At 45.9% G+C, this 26,717-nt stretch overlaps 2 protein-coding genes across 4 annotated transcripts in view; one reads left to right on the top strand and one right to left on the bottom strand.

Annotated features, from left to right (window-relative positions):
• Nucleotides 1-20,100, bottom strand: part of SOAT1 (sterol O-acyltransferase 1) — a 44,179-nt gene extending 24,079 nt beyond the window's left edge. Inside the window, exons 1-2 of one of the 3 annotated variants that reach the window (XM_068416847.1) lie at nt 19,968-20,100; nt 1,945-2,078 (exon numbers count right to left, since the gene is read on the bottom strand). In XM_068416847.1, the coding sequence (XP_068272948.1) occupies nt 1,945-2,068 (124 nt within the window). In that variant the 5' untranslated portion in view covers nt 2,069-2,078; nt 19,968-20,100. Of the gene's footprint in view, nt 1-1,944; nt 2,079-5,205; nt 5,504-19,967 lie in introns of those variants that run through there. The other 2 variants (XM_068416848.1, XM_068416846.1) reach the window with 2 other exon arrangements.
• Nucleotides 20,101-20,815: 715 nt separating this feature from the next.
• ABL2 (ABL proto-oncogene 2, non-receptor tyrosine kinase) overlaps nt 20,816-26,717 on the top strand; it is a 49,865-nt gene continuing 43,963 nt past the window's right edge. Inside the window, exon 1 of the mRNA XM_068417075.1 lies at nt 20,816-20,996. Within this exon, the coding sequence (XP_068273176.1) occupies nt 20,816-20,996 (181 nt within the window). The remainder of the gene's footprint in view (nt 20,997-26,717) is intronic.

The following is a 26,717-nucleotide window of genomic DNA, read 5'->3' as shown; positions in this document are numbered from 1 at the left end:
TAAAGCATACAGAGGATGTTGCCAGACTTAGCAGCCTCATGCTGTCCTTGTATACACCAGGACCAATGCCTTAGAAACAGCCCTTCTGAAGTGAATGGCTAGGACAAAAGAAAGCAAGAAAAGAAATCCATGGCTACTTCTTTTGAGAAATTCTTCCACCTCAGCTGTGCTTTCACAGAAAGCCCAACCTAGTTACACAAGCATACTGGACTATATGAAGAGGCCACTATCAGGAACACATGAACACTTCAACCTTGTAAAGCTTCAACCTTCGTGTCACAGAGATGCTGATGTAACCCCACTGTACGGAGGAATTCCTGACCAGAGGGATGCATCTTCCTCCCAGGTCTATAATGTGGTCAGGCATCAGACTCAGGTCTCTTACCTCCCTGTGACATTCCTGTTGTCCCCATCACTGTGCTGAGCAAAGAGTCTGCAAAAACTGGTAACACTTAAGTCTTTGTGACACTTCTGCTGAACTGGCAGCAACCCTGGAAGGTAAGAGGCACCTAGTCTTCAGTAACCAGGATTCCTCCCTGCTGTTCTTGCCGTCCTTCACTGAAGTTTGTACCGTATTAAAACACACTGCATTGTTCTAAGCCACCCACCAGGTACACCTACATGCATGAAAGCTCAGTAAACTTTCAAGAGATCTGCCCCAGGATGTTTACTTGCTACGCACCCACAGTACCTCACCTGCAGGGACATTACGCCACATCTCAGAGGTATTAAAATTAAAGGCTTTTAAAGACAAGCACACCCACCTATCAAGTGCTAATTATCACAGCTATATTTATTCTTTACCCACAAGCTCGCAAGAACTCAAATTCACACATAACAGTTAAGGTGTTTCCACAGATAAAAGGTAGAAGGCTGCTTCTAAACCCACCATAACTGTTTTCCAGTAGCCACCAACTCCATGCAATTTCCTAAAAAGAGTGTTAATGGAACAGTCCCGTTTGATTCATTTAAAACAATGGTACCACCAACAGCTTAAAATCCCAGTTCTCCAAGTAGGTTGTGGGATGGCTTTCTCTCCAATGTATTTTTGCAATAAGAAATCTGACTTGTCCTAAACTTAAATTTGCTCCAACTCCTGTTTCAGTTAAAAGAAGTACTATGAAACAGTGACAATAATCAGAGGCATACCAGTAAGAATTATCTCCTTGAGTCACTGGCACCAGGGTTTTGGAACTTATACTCACATAGCACATTGCGATAAACTAGTTTAGCTTTTTGCTTATTCTGTCTTCCAAAGAGAAAAGAAACAAGCTGCAATTTCATCACTAACCTCCTTATCACCAGGCTGGAATAACTTTTAAGGTGGCCACAATATAACTGAATACAAGGCCAACTGTTTATTGTTATATTTTATGGCAGCCAAGGTTGAGACTGGATAGAAGGGAGCAGTTCTGACATTAACAGAGCCCCACAGGAGCAGAGAGTCATTCTTTGTGGCATCCCACCTCCATCTGTCTGTTGGGATGGATACACCAGCTTAGCCTGGTATGCTAAAGACTTCTTTTTCAATCTCAAGGAAGCCACATACTTAAAGCTTCTAAAGGAAGCAGGATGAAGTTCCCAGAATAAGCATTTACCAGGATTACTGAAAATTGTTGTCAAGATGCATTCACACCACTTACAGCATTAAAGCCTCTCCTCATCACACACATTTCTCCTGTGAGAAATCACTTTCTTTACTCTAGGTCCCTGTAAGCACTGCAGTACATGTCCCCTGAGGGAAGTTCTGCAGGACAGCGCTCCAAACAACCTAAACCTGCTGAAGAAGTGCAGCTGGTACACAGGGAGCTCCACCTTGGGAGCCTTTCTACAAGCAAAAAAACTCAAATGAAAAAGCAAAGAGGCAAGCCATGGGCTAGAAAGGATACCTTAGAGGAGATCACATGCCAGAGATGCAACTAATGCCGAGCGAAAGAATCTCACCATTGCTTGAGTTTTGAAATGACCTCTCGCTCTCAGGTCTCTTCTGTGTTTCTTCATTCTCAGGAGTCTTACAGGTTGTAGCGGAGCCAGACTGGCGCTTTCTTGCACAGTCTTCGCCTGCCATTGTTGCCTACCTAGACCAGAGAAGGATAGCAGATAATTAATGACAAAAGAAACTAATTTACTCTTTACACTGTTCAAGAATACATTTACATAGCCTTCTTTGCACTAAAGTTAGACTTTCTTCCCTCCATTATGAATTCAGAACAAGGGTAGAAGAAATGAAGCTCACACTTGTATTAGTCATTTACTGTGGATCACGCTTCCTCTCCCTTACTACAAGCAATAACGGAACAAAGTAACCAAGCAAGTTCCCCCACCACTGCCAAAACATCTCCCCACATCTCTCTCCTTTCCCTACAGACCTTTTAAGTATTTTAAACGACTTAAGCCTTTGTGAAATCTTTACAAGTCTAAAAAGCCCTTGAAAATGCTTTCTGATAGTCAGACAGCAAAATTTGTCTTCCAAGAGATCTGGCAGGTTTGCTTTGCCGGATCCCCATTATTTTGCCTGAGCCAGGCCCCTTCTGGTCAAGTTTTTCAGTTCTTACTGAAAGAGCAGCTTCCTCAATAGATCCTTGTACTCTGCTTGGCCAGACAACAGTTGCATTGCAAAAACAGGAAGAGAGAATCGGGTTTGAACTGCGCCAGATTCAATGACAAAGGTCACTGCTGGGGATAAAGCTGCTAGTAGGGAACACCTGAAGCACCAGTGCCAGGCTGAAAACAGAAAATTCTCAGTTAACGAGAAGGGGAGAAGGAGATTCTAATTTGGTCACAAATCGACATTCCTGCACACTCTGAGAAACTCATCTCAAGAAGCTCTCTGAGACAATTTTCAGAACCAGACTTCCAGAAAACCACACAAGCATGTATGTAACCACATTTTCAAACTAACGCTTCTCCTTTTTGATAATTTTTTTCACCTTGGCACAAACTCTTAAATAGACATGTGTTTTGTTGCTAGTGAACAGAATACATGAGCCAGCACAGATGAGCTGTTAAGAGACAGGCAAGGAAAATTCCTGTACTTCTAGAAAAGCTAAGGCGGCAGGACATAATTACTTAGGGATGGATTTCCTCAGAATACCGAGGCTGGCATTTCTGCAAAAGGGAAATAAGACTTATGATCAGATGTGTTCTGGCCTCGGCTTCCTATGCTTGTCCCTCCAGTAGAGCAGCCTCCCATTCTCCTTTCGGACACCACAGCATATAGGAAAAAAACCCCCACAAACCCTTTTGCAATACCAAACAACAAATCACTAATTCAATCACCAACACCATTTCTCACAGCACTGCCTCTCTTAGCTCTCTCTGTCAGAGGAGATCACAGCCAGGTATAGAAGCTATAAAACAAAGACCATAAAAATGACAAACTTCCCAGCCGGCTTTGTACAACACCTGATAGCTCATACTGTCATAATTTACATAAGGCAAAAAGCATGTACATGCAGAACAGAAAGAACCAGGCAAGAATATGGCAAATCTTCCTACAGTAACTATGTGCACCGGCACACAAGGTAGCTGGCAGGACCCACCCACTTCCTACCAGCTCTGTACACAGTTATTGCTGCAACCCTCCTGCCTTTGAACAGGAATCAGTCACCATCACGGAGACATTACTCTTTCCACTTCCCAGCCTTCCCACGAGGTTCCAGGTACAGACATGGCTGCATCATGTTAGAGCAAAGGATCATTTTGTCCACCTGGGGCTTACAGCTACGTGGAGATCCTGGACAGGCAAACGTTTCAATCTTTCTCCTCTTACACAAGAGAGACGCCCAAAACCCTATCAAAGGCTAAGAATGGATCACTCTGATGACACAACAGGGTCTACAGAACAGTGGAGGGGGAGATCAAGCCGCCTTACAAATTCATGCACTAACAAGCTACTCCTTGGGCCACTAGCAAGCCTCTCCACTGCCTCCTGATCCAAGTCAAGTTGTTCTTGTGAGCCACAAGGTGCAGGTTTTCCAGCTCTAACACAGCACCACAAGTTTAATTCTTTTCTCAGTACACTTTTCATCTTCCTCAAGAGGTGAAGAAGGCACTCCTTCCTCTCCAGTGCAGGGCGGCTACAGGATCTCACTGAAAGGCTAACAGAGAGGAGTTAAAAACAAAAGAGCTTCAGGATGGGGGAAGGAAAAATCAGATGTGGAAAGGAAAAAAAGTTAAAGCAAATAACTTAAAGAGTTATTCAATTCAGAGAGGCTAAGCAATCACAACAAAGCCTTTTTCTCACCAAAACAAGAACCGTGCTAGAAGTCTGTGAAAACAAACATCTTCCTAGTCTAGTTTCCATATGAAGAGAGGTATAACATTACAGCACCTGAGTAACCATCAGCACACATCAGTGCATAAAGAGGGCATCAGACCTTTCCTCTAATCTCTGCTAGAACTAAATCAATGACGATACAATGCCAGGGTAACTCCAAAATGTTCACCACCCCCTTCACAACAGGAAATCGCTCCTCACAATTAGTAAGCAGTCACTTCATTCACCCCACTCTGAGCACTTGCAGGACATCTAGAACCATAAATGTGCCCCATTACCAGAGTTCCCAGCAGAAACTCTCTGATTTTATCGGCATGACTGCCTTACGGTACTCGTAAAAGGTCTCAGAAACCTTGAGTTTCTCCATCTTCCCTTTCGAAACATTGGTAATTATAAGCATGCCTCAGGAGAAAAGCAACACCCTGTAGGAAGCATCTCTCTGCATTCCAAAAGGCTTGGTAGCACGGTGAGGGCACATCTTTTACCTCCAAAACCGCTTATGCTAAATAACCTTTATCCCAAACACCTTTCAGATCTCCAAGGTTTTCCTTCGGCCCTCAGGCATAACATTAACTAGCAGACCCGATGCGCTACATCCTCGGAATCAGCAGAGATCTTCACGAACTACGCAGGTACCAAAACAAAGTTAAGGTCACTCCACAGCCCACACTCAGCAGGAAAAAAAATAAAAAAAAAAAAAGGACGAAGCCCGCAGATAACAATGGAAGCTCCTTAAAGCACTGCCGAGGCTCCGAGCACCCCGAGACCATAAAGTCAGCTCCCTTCTCCACTAACTCCCTGGAAACAAGCGCGGAAGTGTTATCCGGTGGTGCCTGCTCTCAGCAAGGAGACCCACCGCCCACCTCCCCCCCCCAAGCCGCAGCCCTGAGGGCGCCCGGAGACCTGCGGAGCGCTGCCCCCCTCACCCGAGCCGCACAGCCCTGCGAAAGGGCTCCGGGCACAGCTTCCCCCCCCCCTCAGCAGCACCACGCCGGGGGGACGCCGGTGCCGCTGGAGGCGGGCCGGGCCTAAAGCCGGTGGTGGCGGCGGCGGGAGAGAGGGAGCGGACCCGCTCCGGCGGAGCCGGCCGGGCCGGGGCCCGGGGAACGGCCGCCCTCACCCGCGGGAGCGTCACCTCAGGGCGACCGAGCCGCTACCGCCGCGCGCGCCGGCTGCCCACAGCCGCTACCCGCCTCCGCCGCGCGCGCCACGGGGCCTCTTCCCGGGGCTCGCGCACGTCACGGCGCAGGGGGAGGGGGGAGCGGCGCCGCCGCCGCCCATTGGCTGGGAGGCTGTGCGGTGGGGGCGCGCGGCGCGGGGGCGGCGGGAAGCCGGAGGGGAGGGGGGAGGCGGCATGTGGGGCGCGCGCGCCCGCCCTTCGCCCCCTGCCCCACAGTTTCCCGCCTTCCCCGTCAGGCGTCGTGGCGGGACGGGGCCGCCGCCCCGCTGTCCCGGTCCTCTTGAGGCGGGCAGGGAGAGGTGCGCCTCGTCCCGGGGCCGTGGGGCAGCCGTGACCGCCCGGGCCAGGGTTCTTGGGCGGGCTCAGCACCCACGGGCAGGCCTGCCCTCCCGCTGAGGACCACCCCCCTCCTCCCCTCACCCCCCCTCGGCACAAGGAAAACTTATTTCAAGGAACTGGGAAAACACAGAAGTCAAGGCTGGGAGGCCTGGAGGACCCGGCGGCTTTATCTGTCCTTGTCCTTCAGAGGGAACACAAGGGTTGCTCAATAAGCGCTTCCCCAGCACCGGGTACAAACACGTGCCCTCCCCAGTGAGGTTCTTCCAAACGGCTTTACAGGAGCGAGGGCAAATATTTTTAAAGGGGAGTAAAAATGGAGCACCTGCTAACTCGAGTAGCACCCGCTGTCCCCCAAGGAGCGGGGGTTTGTGCCAAGGGGGTGTTTACCCTCACAAGTTTTACCCTGGGGAGCGTGAGCTGCAGCTCACCCGTAAGGCGGCGAGTGAGAAGGGGGCCTGGCTGGAGAGGTCTCCGTCCAGTCCCAGCCTGTGCTCCAGAGGGTCAAAAACTGGGCCAAAGGCTGGCGTTTGCACCCTGGCTTTCTCTCTTTCCCCAGGCAGACACAGGACAGTGAGTCACTGGAACGCGTCACCAGCAAACAAACTCTAGTAACCTCTCCGTGGCCACGTTTCACAGTGTAAATGGAAAAGGTTTCCCAAAGTCAGGAGAACTAAGCCACTAATTGCCTACCAGCAAGTATGTGTCTTTCCTACTCCTCACAACTTCAGGGCTGTGCTACGCATGATACGTACCCAGGTGCACCTTGAAGGCTTGTCCCAAACCACGGTATGAAGCTATGATGAGGTATTAAAACATTTCTATCACATCTCACCTTATCAGACCTGTTAATAAACCAAATTTGTTTTGACCAACACACACCCCAGACGTGCTCTTTTAAATGTGTAACTCTGCTGGACCTATTCAGAAGTTGTTTTAAATAACTTGTGGGAACTCTGAGCAGAGCCACTGAGTGAAGAAGTCTGAAACGATGTAGTTTGCAGTGTGTGTTCACCTTATTACCCCACCACCCATCTTTCATGCTGCTTAATAGCAAAAACTGTTGTAAAAATTAAAAGAAAAAAATAAAAATCCCACCATTGCTTAAATGCAAATAGCTGCACGGGTGATAGCACTGGGAATTTTCACATAACTTTGTCCCTGTTTTTAAGAAGTCAATTTTAAGACAATGCTGCTTAGAGATACTCTCAAGTCAGGCTACACATGATCGCTGTTGCCCTCACACTAAAAATACTGTGGTAGCTATTTACACTGAAGTGTCTTGTGGTGCCAGCATCGGCAAGTGGAAAAGCAAAAAAAAAAAATCACATCCAGAAGTTTCCTGAAGTTCAACAAATTGTTGATGAAACTGTTTCATCAAATTAGTAAAACTGTAACTCTGGGTGGGAGGAAAATAAGATACCTTTAACAGAAAGAAAAGTGCACCTAACCTTCAGAGTTTGTCGATTTGCTGTTCCTATTTTGCCTTAAAGGGGGGTGGATAGGTGGCACCTGATTTTATTAGCACCTCTTGACAAATCTCCCAGGCCAAAGCATCGCGGTGTGACGGGCACCGAGCTCCCTCCCTGGCCTCTCGCTCTTTCCCTAGCAGAGCTGTTTCACAACCTGTTTAGAGGTTGTTCACCTGCAGCTCACCAAGGGTGAAAAGCAAAGCGGCTGCTCCTGTTACCTTTCTTCCCATCCTTTACACAAGAAATTGGAAGAAGGCGTTGCCACCTCTGCATCCTGCCACTCACGCCCATCATGTGCTGTTGTCTTCACCGGTTCCAAATCGCTGCACTGTTTCATCAGCTACATAATTTACTCTGCTTGTCACCACGGTGCTTGCAATCTTGATTTTCTAGGGTGTTTTACATTAACCCTATGGATCACATTGCTCAACGATTGCCTAACCGCAGCTGTTCCTGAGCACTCCTGGCTGAATCACCGCGTGGTCCTTCCCGTTTGCTGACATCGGAAACTGTGGCCCTGACACCCTAACCTTTTGCTTCAGCTTCACTTGCTCTGACCCAGTGCCAGGCAGCAACTTGACTTCTGCAGCACTGCTTGTTTCCCCCCTTTCTTCTTCTGTCTTTCTTTCTCTCTCTATTTGACATGTACGTGCTGCCCACGCTGGATGGATACATCCACAGGATGACTGGTGGGGTCTGGGCAGCCCAGGGGAGGGGGCAGCAGCATGGCCTGTACTGGCCAGTGTTCTGTGAGAGGTGGGGTGGCAAGGGAGATGAGGCAGAAGGTTGAGGCTTTCACAAGCCCTCTATAAAACCTGTGCCTGTTCCCTCCTGTCATTCTTGGCACTGCTGCAAAACAGATGTGATTAACGCTGCCTACTTTTAATTCTGTGTAACTCTAATATATTTTCTATTTTAAGATGTTTGGTGTCAGTCAGCCCAGGGACTAAGCAGCGTAGCTGTGGCTGTTTCTGATGCCTGCATTTATTGACCAGAATGATTCATTCCTTTAAAACTTCTGTTTGGGCTTTGATGCCAGTCACCCGAGAGCCTCAATAGTTTCACATATTTCAGTAAAGCGTAGTATGTCCTATAATAAGCTGTTTAAAACTTTGGTTTATAATTTCCCAATACGTATACACAATAGCAACAGCCTAACGTCTAAATGAACGAGCTCCCTCAAGTGGTTAAAAAATATTGTTATGGTTCACTTAAATTTTTTCCTTTTAAAAAACCAACAAAATTACAGTAATGTTAGATCTATAATGTAAAGCCGGTTATAAATGTAGCAATAAATAAGCTTCCAGTTTTGCATAACAGAAATAATGGTGTGAATGTAAGACTGAGGCCAAAACTCAGTCAGGCAAGTGCTGCAGTTAAAAAAAAAATTTAAGAAACTGTAGAGGGCTTCAGCCTGATCTGATAACGCATGATTGAATTTTGGCAGGAAAACCGAAAACTAGCTCCAGCAGATATCACATTGTTGACGATGCCTGAAGTGTTTATAAATCATAAAGATTGCTTTTTAAAAACTCCGGTTCAAGTTTTCAGTTCCTGCTATCATCATGTCAAGATTTTGCGTGTAATTACCCTTGCTGCTCTTTACTTTGTACGAGGCGTAGAGTTTTCAAAATATTTTGTGAAAGAGATTCAGATCAGCAAACTTCGGAGGAAAGACAGAAGCAGCAGGAATTAAACTGCGACTTTTGCGAGCAATTCCTCGTGCAGTTACTTCCCAAGCAATGAAGTCGCTGGTTTTGCTGGCATGTGAAACAGTCGGAAAGAAACGATCGCACCTCTCTCAGCAGAGGGCAGTGGTATCCTTACTCAAACATCACATCACTTTTTGCTACTGAACTGAAATCATCCTTTTTTTAAAAAAAAAATTGAAGCCCTACTGCCAGCCAGCAGGTTGCTGGCTTCCTCTCCAAGCTCAGAAATTCAAGTGTTGAGCTTCTTGCCACGACCAAGCAAGAGGTGCAACACCCAACTTCATTGCTGTGATTCCGTTGCTGAAAATGGAAACTTGCACTATTTTTTGAGGAGCAAATAATTTTTCCTTTCCCTACCATTGTAAAGTAATAGAATGAATCTTGCCAGCTGCCTTGGTGTAATAGTTGGGTTTTGTTTGTTTACATTGAGGAGGTTATTTCTTCAGTATATTTAAAAAGGAGACGATCCTTCTAATCTGGCTAAACATCAGATCATGTAAGGTGTTGAGTTGGTGTAGGTATAAGTACTGGCTAACCCTGCTAAGCTGAACTGTGTTTTCTGAAACTGTTCTTTACCCTCTGTGACATACCAGCTTTCTGTTAGGCTCAGAAAGAACTTCACCTGGGTCCCAACCACATTATATATTATCATCATTCTCCTTATGACACCAGCTAAAACCAATCTCAGATTTATTTTGCAGCATATTGTGCTGCTTATTAAAATTGCATGAAAATATTGAACTGCCTCAATGAGAGGGTCTTTGAAGTTGTTTCAGCAGGAACACACGGCATTAAATGTGCAGTCAGCCCTGGAAGAGTGACTCCAGAGAGACCAGTTCCAGAACAAACAGGTCTAGTTACTAGTATTGACTCTCCCGTGTGTAAGGGCTTTCTAAATATTTTTGTGGAAACGCAGCACTGAACTTGGCCAGTGTCTCCTTCCCGTTCCTACAGTAGCAACTGCACATGTTCCTTGTGACTCCACAGATTGCCAGCTGTGGTACACAGCTGGGACCCTTCTTTGTGAAGGTAAGACATAGCAGATGGAAGAGTAAACATTTTACACCTAGTTTAACAACTGCCTGCTACTCTGTAGTAGTAATCTCTTCCTCTCCATATTTCATAAAAATGCGCATCCTTTCTCTTCTTCCCAAGTAAATACAAAATAGTTTGCTGTTACCCTCCCCATAGCTGCTGAGGCACTTCGGTGGAGAAAACAGCATAAGCCAGTATTTTCTAATATTTTGTTGTCTCCCATTTATTTGTTACAGTATAAATGTGCTGACTGCTGATGGACAGGGAAGAGAATTAGTGCTTCTGGAATGACTGGTCCAGGATGATTCCCAAGACAGCTGTTTGCAGGTAATCGTACAGTCTTACCTATTCTGTACTTTGCAAAGTGCAGGTTATGGGGACTAATAACTTTCTATGTGCAGCAATCAACTTTTTCACTTTTCAAATGTGGGAGATTTCCACGGCTTTCTCCACTCCCCAGCTGTAGAAACAGAAGCATGTTCTTAGGGCAAGGCTTTCACACACAAGCTGTAATATATATTTTTTTTGTAATCTTTTAGACTGTCTTCAAAAATAACATTATGAGGCTGTGGGAAAGGTATTGGACTTGAAAGGTGTGGGGGAAAAACATTGAGGTGCTATGGTGAGAACAGATCAGCCTCTTTGAGGGAGTATGAGACACTTAGGGTCATCCAGGAGAGAACTTATAGAAAAATGTCACATAAGTAGCCAGTGTGCTTGCAAGACGCATGGGGAACACCATGGAGAAGTCCAGGAGCATCGAAATGGCAGCTAGAATCATAATGCCAGAAGTGGTTGATCTTTGTAATGAAAGACCCTGAAAAGTAAGAGGACACAGGGAAAAATAATTCCCATCAAAACCAGGACATATTTCTCAGAGAGAACGAGTATCTTCGTGAAGCCTTTCCATTGTAAACTAAGAAAGAAAACAGGCTTTCAGCATCAGACATTTCCTCTTTTCGACCTTGCTTTAAACCCGCAAAGATAGAAGACATCTACCAAAAGTAGTCCCAAGCAGGAGACATTTCTAAATCTGCCCAGCCAGCTCTTTGGCTGCTCCCCTGGCAATGAGGCAGTGCATCCTGCTGCTCTCCCTTATGCGAGAGCCTTTCCCAAGCTTGATGCAGACCGACAACGCCATGCGTTTGTAGCTCCCCTGCCAAAAACTTCCCTCTTCTCTGCTCAAGGCCATTCCCATCTGTTCCTTTCTGCTTCTCCCTGAATTTGGAAACACCTGGCTAGAGAGGGAATCCATCCATGTGTTCACTTCTCTGCCACAATGATTCAGGCCAAGGAAGGACCGCTGATGGTTATACAAGGTGAGAGACTGGAGAGGGCAGTGGTTCCCAACGTTCCTGCCTTGGAAAGAAGTTTTGGGTGATGGTAAGGGAGAACACTGTAGGGGCCGGGAGTATAAACAAAGCAGAAAGAAAGAAAATCCAGAGTTCTGTCTAGTCTCCCAAAAGAGTGGGACTGAAACTTGGCACCTCTGGCCATAGCAACAAGTAGAGCAGTAAAGAATGTACAGACTTGGTACAACACAGTGCTTATTGAAGGAGATGACAAGCATGAAGGAACACTTCCAAAACCCTGAATTCAGATAGATCTATGTCACAGCTGAGTCTCTGGCAGCTCTCAACAGCATTTCACTGAAAGTGGAAAAAAATAAAAGAGTCAGAGTTACAAAGCTGAAAGAGGAGCTTTTGCTATCAGCTGAGGACTAGCAAAAATGGGAGGTTACAATGGAACTACACTGGGAGGTGAAGCAATCTGCAGGGTTTGCTGCAGTTGATCTGCATTGGGCTGAGTTGATGTGGTTACAAAAACATCTTTGTGCTCAGCACTATCCGTTGTTGGCCTAGTGCCTTGAGGCTTACATGCTTTGGAAATATGGATGAGGAGATGAAAACTGGAGCTTGTTTAAAGGATTTAAATCTGAAGATGGCAGACCCAGGAGAGGGATTCTGAGTTCAGGCACGTAGGTCATGCAAGAGAGGTCTTGTCTTCACTAGCAAGTTAATATGAAATGTAGTAAAAGTGTTCCTGTTCGTTCAGCCCTTGCCCACACAAAAAAATTCCCTCATTGCATAAAGTGGCTGGAGAAACATGAATTGACAAACCAACCAGAGAACAGGGTAAACCTTGAGCGAATTCACTTCATCCTTTACCACTGCCATTTCTCTACAGTAGGGACCCACGTTAGCACCATCAAAACAACCAGCAGCGGTCACTCCCCACAATTTTTCCACTTGTGCTTTCCTCACCGACTGCTTGCTCCTTGCTTCCTATTCCTGAGCTTATTCACCCAGTTGCAAAAGGCTTCCAGTGCCCACAACAACAATCACCTGTCTTCAGCACAGAAGCCTTTGTTTTATTATTTTGAAAATGTATCTAACAAGACCTCATTTTCCTATTGCCTGCTGATCAAGAACCAAGTTATGGGAGAATCACTGGCGTGATGCTACTGTAGTCTATGATGTTAGGAGGAAAGCTTTCTGGTGGCATTCCAAGTAAGCTGTCATGAGAAGAGAATCCAACGCGCAAGACCTCAGTGCTGAGGCAAAATCAGAGGGTTTCATCTACCCAGAGGAAAAGTGTAGAACTATAAATGCTAACTCAGTAACTCCCCAGGAATGAGCATGTGCCATGCTGAGACTGAATGCATCATTAGCAAATCCCCGAGGCCGGATCTCTATTTCAGGCCGCGCAGTATAACAGCTCCAGGGAACATACAAACAGAGGATGCTGATAATTTCACAGTTTCTACTTCCCTGTGAGGCAGAAAATAGAAGTGCTCTGAAGCTTTTTCCCAGGAACACAGAAATAATGTTTTCCAGGGCTCTCAAAAGAGAGGAAGATAGGTGTGTTCTCTGCAAACTGGGAGAAAGACAAACAATAATCTGCTGCCGTGGCTGCTAAAGGAGTCTATAAGCAGATCAGGCAAGCTTTGTGGACTGAAGCTATAGAACTGGTCCCTTGCAGAAGAGATATTGGGGAGGGATGTGAAGTTGGCTCAGGTAGACAGAAATCTCAGCAGTATGTACAATCCACAGTGGATTCATGCCATAACAGCGTCTCCCCTAGCAGCACAGATTATTAGTGCACCTCGTACGTCTGCCCTTTATCACAAGCGACCCATGGGAAACACTTCCAAGACGGATGACTCAAGGTAATTTTGTAGCGTGACTGCATCATAAGAAAGAGTAGACAAAAAGGGAAAGGCAGACAGCCAGACGGTCGCTAGCACGCTGAGGTCAAATTCCCCTTTCTGCCACTCTCGGGTATGAGAAAGTTGAGGACGACACAGAGAGGTAACAGACATACTCCCATGTCTGCTGGCAGAGACGGACAAGGCACCAGGCAGACTTAAACACACGCTCCTGCGAGCACAACGATCTAATCTCTGACTATCAGAAAGAAGATGCCTGGGTTTCACTCCTAAATGTCTCAACTTCTCTACATAGTTCGGATCGCACAGTAAATGCCTCAGCTGTATGAAATGTGCTGTTGGCTCTGGGGAGGTATTATTTCAGGTTGGCTGCAGCTGGGAGGACGTAGCATGACTTCAGGCCTCATTAGATACACACTTGACAAGTTTTCTGCACAAACATAAAGGGAAGAAAGGTTTTCTTAAGAAAACAAGGCTTATACAGTTGTCCTCTGTGTGTGGGGAAGGGAGTGTCTCTCTGTCTGCCCCAGCTGTCTTTTACCTCCCAGGAACTTTTGAACCTGTTGGCCCATTTTAAGCAAATCTTACGGAGAGACAGAGGTTCCAGAAATATTCTGTTCCTATGATTTTGTGAAAAAATCAGCCTAGTTAGAGGACAGAGTCTTAATTAATGCTCTGAGTGGAGGAAACTTGCAGATGAACTCAACTTTTATTAGAATAAGGATTTCAGTTGGCAGGGATCACTGGAGCCCATCTAGTCCAGTCTCCTGCTCCAAGCACAGCCAGCTTCAAAGTTAGATGAGGCTGCTCAGGGCCTCATTCTGAAACCCTCTGAGGTGTCAGAGAATCCACTGTGGACCTCAGCCGCACAAAACAAACGTGTCAAGTGCAACTCCTTTGGCTCTGCTGATCAGGGAATTAATTTTCCCCTCTTTTAAAGAAGGCTTAGAAGTGGCAGCCGATGGTAAAGCCTGCAAAAATCCCCACCCCAGGCAGTCCATAGGACTCTGCTTATGTTAAACACATTTAACCACCAGCTAGTTACTTTATTTTGGCATTCTGTGTTAGTTAATGATTAAAAGTACAAAGGTCAGACTCAGAGACACAAGGCTTTGTGTATCTCATTGTTTGATTTACCAGAAGCTACAAGGGAAGGAGCGCTGCTCTGTATGAGTGGGAACTACAGGCTACATATCCAGCCTGACAAGCTAATGAGAACAAGTCATTCATTAACAGAGGACTTGCTGCTAGGCAAACACACACAGCTGGTACGGGAGAAGAATTTGGATGTGAAATGAGACAGTGTAGTTGTTTTTTTATAAGACGTTTCCTACTTCAGCAAGTTTACAGTCTAAATAAAGACCACACAAAACACATTAAGAGCCTGATCAGAGGAAGATTTGGGCTTATGTCTTTTCTGAAAGGTTTGGTAATGAGAAGAGAGGCAGAATTTGCAAAGAGAATGGAAATATTTGCATGTTGAACAGAAGGAACAAGTTTTAAATTTAAGTGAGATTTGATTACAAATGTATATGCTGCTCTTTTGGGTACCAGTCTATTCTGTGCACACACACATACAGAAACATCTTACAAAACCCTGATGCTTTCTCCTGCTTCAGTCGTACAATTACATTTTTTCTTTAGTTTCATGCTACTGAGCATTTTTTAAAGAAATAACATTAAAGCTGGAAGCTGAAAAGCTTGGATATTTAATACTATATGACTGTGTGAGGAAGGAACACAATGTCATTTGAAAGATAAAGTAATCACTTACAATTCTTGCATAATTAAATAGAAAATCCTGCCAAGGAAGAATCTATCTGGACTTTGTAGAATGAAACAATAACAATATTTTAGACCAAACTCTAACTTTTGAAAGCGGTTTAATTATTTAGGACCACTGCATAGAGCATGACACCATTCATGGCCAGGGCACATGGGCATTTACCAAAGTGGTCCAGAGCAAAGCTGGATCCCTGCCATCCTACACTTATAACACAGACCATCAATCCTGCAAGAAGCTGTACCCTCAGGCTTCCTGACAAGATCACAGACTAAATTCAAGTGTGTACAACTCAAAACACAGGTGAGGTGAAGGAGGTATAGGGGAAACTAGCACATGAAGCAAAGAGCACGAAGAGGAAGCACTGCTAAGTCCGGAGCCTTAATGGTCTTTTCCAACCTAAATTATTCTATGATCCTAATTCCATCTTATTGTAGCTGCACACCTTAGAAAAACAAGATAAGGATTTTTTTTTTCTGGCTAATGTAGCCTTTATTTTGTTTTGGACTAGCATGGTGGTTATTCTAATTCAAATACAGTACGGTAGTCATCAGAGGAATCTAAGGTGGGCTGAGGTGGGTCTCAGAGGCATTGATGGTGGTACTGCAGTACAGTATTGTGCTCTGAAGCGTTTGCTATCCCTTATCTAAATGTCAGCTCTCTGGCTACAAACCTCTCAGGGAGAAAAAAACAGTAAACAGCGGAAGAAAAGCTTCCATCTGCAAACTAGAGAACCCCCTCGCTGTCCAATGAGCTAGTAAGATTTCAAATTAGGAACCAAAAAAATTAGGCTCCTAAACATGAATTAAGGCACCCCTGGAACTCTGGTGGCAAAACGCCCCTACTGACCCACGCGCAGACGAATGCCTAAAAGCCTGAATCATCACCAGCGTTGTCAAGGGACCTCATATTACCTCAGCAAATGTACTTTATCAGTGATCACACTGTGCAAGCTGAGTACTAATTTGCAATTCCCAGCAGATGCAGAGACTTGTCATCATTTTTGTTTGGTAGAGGCAACATTTTCCAGAGAGAAAGGCAAACAAACAACATGCTTAATGTTCTTATTAGCACACCCTTCTACAACCTTTCGTGCCTTAAAACAGATGCTTGGGAAGGGTGGTGCAGCTGTAGTACTTACACAAATATATCAGACAGGAAAACAAGTACTGAAGAAGTGCTATGATCTGCTTATTCCATGTCTCCCCACCTCTGGCTTTACTCTGATGGAGGCTGTGAAAAGGTTATGGGTTATACCGTGATGGTTATAGTTCAGGCAAAACCTCAGCACAGTTAACATGTTGCTGTTTACAGTTAATTGACATGTACACAAGGACCGGCCACACAGTTATGATCCGTGAGGGTGGTAAGTTACACACTATACCTAACACAAAAACACAGGACCAAATAAAAGAAGAATCAGGATGCCTGAGATGCTGTAGTGAGCTGGCTGTCTCTACACGCAGACACATTCATCTTTTCTGCTACAACATACACCCAGGCCCTTTCCTCCCTCTGCACGGAGCCCTTCTTTGCTCGCTCTCCTGGAAGGTGTCAATGTTTAGACTAGTAGCTGGCTGTGCCAGAACGGTGGTTGGAATGAGGATAATGCTGAAGCAGCATCAAAAAGAGAAGAAAAGGTTGGTCACACTGAGAAAAGGGCTGGGTTGGGTGGTGGGATGCAGCATTTGGGGAGGGTGTGTGTGTGGAGTTTTTATTTTAGCTGTGGTGGAAGCAAGAACAGTTATTAACAGAGGAAATTTCATCTGTCAAGGGCTGCATGTGAACCCTTCTGTGCTGTGGGGCAAAATTTGTTAGAAAACCATCCTGCCTCAGAAAGCTTTTATGTTCATAGACTCTCATTGAACAGGCCTGTGAGTACCCCAAGCTATCTTGCATGCATTGTACACAAATTTTGATTTAAATCATAGCAATGATTTGAAATAACTTTCAAGACAACACTGAAACACCACCTATTGCACCATGACAGGTCTGTGCAGACAGTACTTCTTAAGAGTTGTCAATCAGAGACGAAAGTGTGAGTCCTTGTACACCTTGCACTAAGAAACAACATTCTCCTTTGAAATGGCTCAGCACTTACAAGCTTTCAATGTTTATTACAGAGTAACCAACCTTGTGTCACAAAGCCTCTACCAGATTTTAAAAACTTTTTTTCTTGTTTTTTTTTAATCTCTTTCCCCAGAACCCCTCCATTAAGGCTAAAAGGTGGCTGCCTGGTGTTCACGCAGGTGAAGTCCAGGGTGTCACAGGGCCGCTGAGCAGCAATGCCACAGGCCATCTAGTGGACATTACACATTGCCTTTGCAGACATCCCAGGGGCCTTACAGCTGTCCTGAGCTCCACAACTTGTTCTGGTATTGCAATAAAAGCATAAAAACCCTGACATGTCATGCACATGTATCCCTTACTCTTGAGAACTCTCCAAATGCGTCGATCAAGCCTCTGTTATTCTAGACACTTAACAAATACCTTAACTAATACCATCCATGTCCTAAATACCAGCCAAATGTTTAACACAGATCTGCTTCTCTGTGTAGCTTTCATACACAGAAGGTAAACGAGATGGAAGAAGAGCAAAGATTACTCCTAAAATTAATATTCAAGCCACTGACAGAGTACTGCTAGTTAATTTTTCCTAAGTTACAAACAGAAACTGCCCAGTTGACTCAACACTTAGGCTCAGGAATCTTCAATTTGTCCATGGGCTCCTCTGGCACAGAACCTGTACTTCAGGCAGATGACAGCAGCACACTCGTGACATGTAATGCTGAGTACGTAAGACTGCTCAGCCAGCGATTATTTGATTGTGTGAATTTTGGAGCACACTGTGGATGTGGAGCAATGCATTGTCAGTGCTTAGAAGCAGCTTCAAGAAATGGCTATATGGTGAATATTTGAAGTCAGTTCAGAAGTGTTTCTAGAAATATCACATTTCTCATCAAGAACATTACTGTAAGCTCAATGCTGCCTTTGTTCCTTGGTCCTTTTTATCCCTTACTTGAACAGCTCATGAGATGGCAGATTGACTGGAAGCCCAAAATTGCCAGGAGGACAGTAACTGTGACTGATGCCTCAATGCACGGTGCTAGACCGCTTCAAAAGAAATTACCTTCTGAAAAACAACCTATTCCTGACACTACATGAGGCTGATAACATCACAGCTTATGATAATAGATAGCATCGATACAGATTTTACCTCTTCAAAGCACTTTGTAATCTTTGCGTGGTTAATAACCATGACACTCTGTGAAGTAAATACTTATTAGCCCCCACTTTAACAATAAGGAACGGTGTGGCTCCGTGTCATCGGTGACTCAGTAGCACAGAGTCATTTGCAGTTTGGGGAGTTTCGTGTTTATATCCCCATGGCTCTTCTAGCAGGCTCTCTAGAAGAGTGGTCACCAACCAGGGCTCAGCATCCCCTGTTTATATGATACCATATAACCGATGTTGTTGAGAGGACCAAGTAGGGTACAGTCTGGGGTAGGGCTTGTTTAGCACACTGTCCACAACCAGCAATGGCTGGGGCGCTGGTTTTGAAGCTTTTTTAATAGGTTACGGCATGATTTAAAAATACTATTATACAATAGCAAACGGTACCCATGCTGCAGCCCTCTTCCCCTTGCAACAGGCCTTTTTAGAAAGCCTCTGCTTGACTCCTTCCCCAGTTAAGATGTTTCTGTGCATCAGACAAGTTCCATGCAGCTGGTCATTAACATAACCCACAGCGAGCTGCTATATGTGCACAAGCTGCTGGTATGGAAAATGAGAGATTTCACAAGATCCGAGGAAGAACAACAGTGTTTAAACCCAATTCTCCTTAGTGCACTTACATATAATAGTCTCTTGATACTGGCATCTTCTTTTAAAATGCTAACAGCCTTCCCCTGGATAGTTCTTTAGGACCAGTGAATAAAAGGCATTAGGAAAGAAAAATACTATTTATGTTGATTTTTAAAGAGTGTTTCTATCCTACATGGCAACCGCAAATGGCATGAGGGAGTTCTATGTTTGTTGTCTCTCTACAGTCTCCAGAGAACATATATTTTGCTTCATGGCAAACCATTTATAAATGCCAAACCCTGCAAATTCTAGCTGGAATGAGACCAGGAAGTATCTCCACTGCAGAGTTTACCCATGTAGGCCAGTTCTGCCCGGGACTGTCCATCCTGCAGAGACATCCTCTGCTCATATACACATAACCATGCCCATACAAGGTCCCGGACTTGGCAATGCGTACCCCACGCTACACCCCAGATGTTCCAAGCGCTATTTTAAGCACTGTTTTGTTGTGTGTTATTAGCAAGTCTGTCTGTAATTCCTGATCTCCCCAATGTTCTTAGCCCATTAATTTAGTGAGTTAAGGCATTTCTGGCTCCACTTGCTCCTCACTCCCATTTACTCCAGTCTCTGTCAGAGTACACACAGCTCATCTGGATGGGCCACTCCTATTTTAGGCAGAATTATTATTGCAGCAGGGCGCAGTTTGAGTGCGTGTGACAGTACAGATAGCATTTCGATAGCACCTCATGACGCCAGGAAGGTTGAACATGACCTTAGAATTCCTGCCACTAGGAATTTCATGCAAGAAAGCTGTCTTTCATGGAGCTCAGAGAAGAGCTTCTCCTCACCTTCCCACCCCAGGACAGCAACACAAAGGTTGGTCCAGCCACAGGTTGCTGTGTCTCCTTGGAAGCTAGCTGGCTCTGGGTGTCACCAAGCCAATGTGTCACTGTCATGTCAGTTCTCAGTGATGTGGTGAGGGCATCTGAGATGAGCGGCATTGTACCTCATCCATGATGAAGCAACATTGCCAAAGCATTGCTGAAATAGTAGCTAGCATGGAGAGTGAATGACTTCTAAGTGCCTAGGTCCTCTAAACTCCAACAAGCACCATTATCTTTCAGGATGAAACCTCCCTTCTGCTTTGAACTGGAGAGCCTTATGCTGATACTACAGAAGTGAAAGACGGCAGCTTACCGATTAGTTACACAACAGAGTGTACGTTCAGCCACCTGATGAAGAGACGCTGCTGCCAACCATGCCTGGCCACCAACACGCCTGATGTTATTCACACCGCAGTGCCTTCCTCTTCCTCCGTGCCCTCGGCCAGCAGAACAAGAGGTGGAGGAAAGCAGGTCCCAGCAGCAGCCCGGGGACGTCGCTTGGGGCCCGGTGAGCCATGGAGGAGGATGTACAGCTGGGTACACGACCCTGGCTTCACACCTCACGCCTGCCTGGGTTCACAGGGGAACCAGCTCCGTTTTAGCCTACACGGAAAGTGCTTTCAGGGGGCCGGGGCTCAGCCTCGCCGTGAGCGGGGCAGCCCTGAGGCCACGGCCGCGGCCTTCGGTTGGGTCACCCGTGCCTGGCCTCAAATCGCGGCCAAGATGGGGAGGACCCTCCGCGGGCACAACGCGGCGAGTAACCCGGGGTCTCGCTCCTCAGCCCATGTCCGTGCACGCTCCCTCGCTGTGCCTGTCCCCGCCACAGCCACGCTGCCTGCGCGACCGTGCCCGCGGGTGACCGTGACTGCCCGCCTGCGCCGGGGGCGGGGTGGGCGGCCTCCCTCGGCGGACCGGAGGTGGCTGCGGGAGCCGCTCTGTCCCCTCTCTGCCGGCGCTCTGTGGTTTAAGATGGCGGCGGGGGTTGAGGGGGCGAGTCCGTGAGTCCCAGGCCGGAGCGCCGCGGGGGCCGGCGGGGGGGGGGGGCGGCGAGGCGGGCGGGAGCCGCGGGGCCGCGCCGGGGGGAGGAGCGGGAGGCCGCCTGCCGGGCCGGGGAGCGGCGGCGGCGGCATGTGAGCGCGGGCCGCGGCCGGCAGCGCGGCGATGGGGCAGCAGGTGGGCCGCGTCGGGGAGCCGGGCGCCGGGCTCCAGCACCAGCCGCCGCCTCAGCAGCAGCAGCCGCGGGGACTGCGGGGGAGCAGCGCGGCCAGGCCGGCGGGCCGCCGGCGGGAGGCGGCCGGGCGCACCGCCGAGGGAGGAGGCTTCAATATCTTCACCCAGCACGGTGAGGGGCCGCGCCGGCGGGCGGGAGGGGCCGGGGCTCGGGGGGCGCCCGCCTGCGCTCCCCTCCGCTGGCACAGGGTCGGGTGGGGGGCTCGGGGGAAAGGGCCGGGGTCGCCCTTCCTCGCCTCCCTTTTGTTGTTGTTGGTTTAGCTGGGGGAGGGGAGAGTTGCGGGAGTTGCCGGCGTGAGGAGAGGCGCCTCTTGCAAGGCGGGGAGAGCGGGGCAGTCCCTGCCGCTGCTGCTGCCACGTCCCGGGGGATGCTTGCCTCGGCCCGGCCCGGAGCAGCTTCCCCCGGAGCCGGGGACGGCGACTCCCCGGCATCCGCAGCAGGAGCGAGGTGGCACCACCGGGAATGAGAACTTGCGGTGCTTGGTAGCTGTCACTGCGGCGGTTCCTAGCTCTGGTTTTGTTTACGAAGGTAAATGGTACATGTGCTTTGTCTTTCTGTTTACTGAGGCGCATATAACCTGCCCTTCTAGATCTGTAAGTCTCTGTTGCTATACGGTTCCTGGCAGAGCAAACGATTTCGTTTTGATTGGGGTATTATAGCTGCCATCGGGTTCTCAGATGAAGTTTTTGCCTGTCCACTGATATTCTTATTGCTGTAAACTGATACTGGAAATGTTTAACACAACATGATTAGTTTCTGTAATCTCTCTTAGGAGGATCCCACAACTTCAAATCCCCCTTTCTAACTATTTTTTTAAAATTTGTTATATCTATTTGGCAACATCTTCATATAACGCACAAGTTTTGGAAGGTACGATCAACTGAAACCTGTCTGCCTTGACAAGCGTGTTGAGAATAGATGCGTGGATGCACCTCTCATCCTAAAGAACTGAATCTGCTATGGAGAGCTTGGCTGGTTTGGCTTTAGGCGGAGGGAGATGTCAATGTTTATAGAGGAAGGCTGCTTCTGACAATACGTATTTTCTTTAGCTGAATAGAATAAGCATAGGCAAAAAGATTAAGGAACGTGCAACCATCAGTCTAAATGTAAATATCATCTGCTGTGACTGCTGACACATAAGTATCTATCAAAACAAGAGCGCAGCGCAAAATCTGATTCTTAAAATCTCAGTGTTGCCACAGCTTTTGACTTCAGGGAGCAGTATCAACTTTAAAACCAAAAGAGAACTTCGTGCTTGCTGACGTGCCTGACCCGCTATTACTACGATTAAAACTAAGGATTCCTATTGCCTCTTTCAACCGTGGTATCATCAACTTTATGTTTTACTCTGTCATCTTTGTGGTTTTGTACTTTAAAAAGCACTTTGAAAAATTACTGCAAAATAGACTGGTAAATTCACAATGTTAGGAGCAGATCTCAGAAGTTACGCACGTACCCCACTCCTTTCAGTACGCTGAAGTCTGAGTGTTTAGCAGCAGGGCGAAACTGCTGTACAGATTGCTAAGTGTGACTTACCAGGCACAGGAGGCAAGAGCACTGCTGCTGATGACAAACTGTCTGTCTTTCCATGTTTTGGTACCAAGATGACTATTTGGTCCTTGCTCTCACAAGGCAAGGACAGAAAGGACATTTGCGGGACATACGGTACAGCATGTGGGGGCGTGGAGCTACTTCAGAATAACACAGTTGAGACTGACTCAAGTGCATCTTTTCATTTATTGCTGCACGCTTTGGTAGTAATTTAGTACAGCATCCTGAGCAAATCCTTCTAGCTCCTCCCTCTGCCCTACTAAATTTTAAAGGTAGAAGGTAGGGAGAATTATTTACATGTAGCGGCAGGGAAATGGAGAGAAGAAGCTTTCCTAAGCCTGCATGTGCACCAAATAGACAACCTACGTGCTCTGCCAGCCCTTCTGCTCTGTCTTCCCTAGACCTAGAAACAAGAATGAGCCTGGAAAACCAACACGCTCTGAATAAAACTGTTCAGTGGCATATAAAAAGAGCATTTCTCTGTGATAACAGCGATGATATCTTTTAAAATGATTACTATTTATATTACTTAGGTTATCTGCTTCAGTGGTAAGGTAATGGATGTAATTTTACTTAGGTTTTTGTTGCTTCTGTTATCTTTGCAGACTGTAAAGGAAGATGTGTCTATTTGAAATGAGATACAGCTTTTTACTCTTTTAGATTATGTAAAAAGGGTGGGGTTTTTTGGCAATCCAGTTTTTGAGAGTTTCAGGGCAGGCTTCAAACTCCTGTCCCATCTTGGTGAATACCTCAGCCATGTGAAATTGTCCCCTGATTCCTTGCACATTTCACTAGAAATGAGTGAACAACTCACTATTAATAATCTGTACCAACTGCTAGTCAAAGTTGGGTACCGATTTAAATACTTGTCTTGGGCAGTAACCAAAGATTTTTGTCATGTTCCTGAACGTAGAGTTCACTTCCTTTCTCAGAGGAATTGTTTTCTTGTGATCCTGCCTCCCCTTGTCTGAGAGAATTTCTTTTCTCTCAGCTTCTTATTTTTCATTTACTGACCTTGTTCTCCTGCTTTACTTAACCTGGCTTTCTTCTAGCTTTAAGTGCTACGCTTCTTTTGCTGAGATGCTGTGGTTGCTGGCGATATTACTTGATCCAGATTCCTCTTTTCTCGTCATTTCTTTCTAAATGTGAACCTTCTGTCCTGTCTCTAGGACATGTATTCACAGTGTATGAAAAGTGATGGAAAAAGCACAGGGTTACAGGCTAGCACTCTTGGACTGGGGACTAAACCAGCCAGTCTAAGGATGAGCCTGGGTTACCTACCTTCCTTGGTTTTCCTTGATACATTCATTGACGTGAGGAAGACCACCCGCTGACTGTGCTAGACCTTTGCAGGTATACGTCCCTGCCTTAGTTCACGTTGGCAGATTTCATACTATACTGTGCCAGGAGTGATGTGAACCTTGCTAAGTACTAGTGCCAAAGTTCATTTTGAGGGGTTTCTTCTTCTGGATTGTTTATGAAAAGGATGGAAGTAAACAGCGTTTTCAGCCTCAGACCCATTGTGCTACAGGATTTTGAAGAACAGCTTGTGTCAAATCAATATAGTGTAAAATCTCTTACGCTAGGCTACCGAAAACCTGAGACAAGAGCATTTTGATGCAACTAACTTGAAGTATAGTTGTCCTTGAAAAATCGAGAGATTGAATTAAACCAGTTTGTCCCAAGCTTGTTTGCTGTTACAGTTGTGTGGGAGGAGCACTACAGGTATACAGGCGCTACCTACTTCAGGAGGTACTTTTGGAAGAAGCAAGGAATTTGAGGATTTTTTCTGCTCTATGGAAAGAAGAGGGAAATCTGCATTGTGGCATCCCACTATTCTGTCATGAAAACAGACACCTAGACTCCTGGGGGCTTCAGGTCACAGTATTATTGAATTTTATGAGCACTGCTATATAGTTGAACAGAAAAATCCTAAGCAAGCTGATACACTGATGTGATTTGTTAGCCATGGAGCAGAGTTCTCCAAGATGCAAAAGATAGTCATGGATTTTGCAGCCTTTTGCCATTAGCCCTTCAAAGTGCCCCATTGCGAGCATTCCTAGCACGTAATCTGTGACTTATAAAAGCAAGCAATGGATCATCAAGCATGTTGGTTACTAATAATGTACCAGAAAGGAAGAGTGTAAACAGAAGGATTATTGAAACACCGGTGTTCCCGTGTACACTGCGTCAGAATTAACTAGTACCACAGGGACAACAACTCCAGAGGGAGAAGCTGTAGCGAACACTAGTTATGATCAAATTCTTGCAGTTCAGCACAACCAGAAAAGATAAGCAGTACTTGGTGCCATTACAGGGTGAGCTTGCTTTCCCTTTCAGAGAAGGAACGGGAGAGAACAGGGAAGTAGGTTATCTACTTATCCTTTCAGTAGGTTGTTTGAGGGAAGGGATACAACTGATGACAACCAATAACTTCCAAGTTGCCTGGGCTCTACTCGGCTCCTCGGATGACCTTTGAACAGTGACATGCTCTAATTTTCTTTCTGAAGAGCAGTGATAGCTGCCTGCTGTACCAAGATATTCTTTGGAATGGTGTTAGCATGCTTTTAATCTCCGAAAAGACTTGCTGAGTGTTGTAGAAAACATACTGCAGGAAAATCAGATTATTTAAATCCTGGCTAGAAAGCCTTTGCAATACCTGTTTGCAATACTGCTACAGTTGCCTTGGTGATATATTTTGGGGTAGCGGAAGGCTCTGCCACACTTGAGCTTTTGATCCAGCAGGCGCGGGACATTTGTCCCCTGTTTTGTTTTCTAGAGGAGGAGTTTAGCAACCTTTTACTATGTGCATCAAGGTCAGGCAAGATAAGCCTATACTTTTAAAAATAAAATTATCGTTAAAGCTCCCCTAAGGCAGTTGGAGTGGATGTCACATGATAAAAACATTCTAAAATAGGAAGAAGCGTAAATAACACTATCCCTTTGAAATTCAGTGAAACTGAAGGGCTGGGTACAGGAAAATGGAAAGAAGGAGAGAAAATAGGGTCAGTTTAACAACTGCACTTTGTGGGCTGCCTAAAATGCTCTTTATTTTTCATCCCAGTGAAAGGCAGCAAGCTCAGGCTAGAGCTACTTGCCTGCAGACTTTCCTGTCAGTAAATGCCCTGTGCAGATGGAATATAATCACTGTATTCAGTGCCTGACTCTTTGTACTGTAAATCAGAAATCTTGTGGGACCATGATGTATAAATAACTCTTTAACTAATTATTTGGGGAATAAAGAATAGTTCCTTTAGGATAGTTCCTAAAGCGTCTAGAGGAACATCTCCTGTAGAACGTAAAATTACAGCGTGTTCTCACTTGCATCATTCTCCATGATATCTAAATTATTCCTGCAGATTCAACTGCATTCAGTACTGGGTTTTTATACCTTATTTTAAGTTGGGATTTTTGCATACTCTGTTTCACAAATGAGAGGACTCTACTAACTCGGTGGAAGGGACAATATAATACAGACTACCGATCTGTTGTAGTTCCTGGCGTATCTATATTTCCTATGCACTTTTCACATAAACCAGGGGACATAGTCTGAAGAAGGTACGACTGAAATGAAGGTACTTCAAAAGATGTTAGTGAGAACTAAGTTAAAAATCAAATTTCAAAGCTCAGACAGATCTCTGGTTTCTCAGTTCTCCACATGTAGCAGATGGTGTGGTACAAGTTGTTCTAGCAATATTTCACAAACTTGCTATTGCTCGCAAGTGCAGTGTTTTGCAAAAAAAAAAAATTTGTGGGATTTTTTTTGGAAATAGGGGCACGGCCAAGTGAACAAATCGCTGGAAAGTGAACGTGTAAACTGTTGGACACGAAAGCAAATTGCCACAAGTGGCTTAAGTCATCTTTTTTAATCTAGCGGGACTGACAGCTCACATAATTAGAGTTGGAGGATAGTTGGACCATCTCTTAGAGATGCTGTAGCAGGGCTGGCTTCAGGAATATTTTATGGCTGGTACTAATTACAGATTCTGGGACAGTAGGCTTGAAATCATGTTTTCACTGGGGTTTGGGAGAAGTGACCTGTTCTGTGACCCACTTACTGCAGCATGTCATGTTTGTTTGTTCTCAAAGCAAGCCAGTCCTTGCTGAAGTCAAATCATACTTTTTAGATCTTTGTTCTATAAAGCTAGGTGATCGTTAGCGTGATTTGTTCTAGCCCATTGCTCTTAGTTGTCACAGCTTAATGTTTCCAGTACACTTACTGGCTGTAAGCTGCCTTCTAAATACCGGTTGCCTAGTTCACACTCCTAAGAAACTATGTTA

This window comes from Nyctibius grandis, chromosome 21 (genome assembly GCF_013368605.1).
Source record: "Nyctibius grandis isolate bNycGra1 chromosome 21, bNycGra1.pri, whole genome shotgun sequence".
NCBI classification, from domain to species: domain Eukaryota; kingdom Metazoa; phylum Chordata; class Aves; order Nyctibiiformes; family Nyctibiidae; genus Nyctibius; species Nyctibius grandis.
The sequence above is the reverse complement of the archived record's forward strand: the minus strand, read 5'-3'. Positions and strand labels throughout refer to the sequence as shown.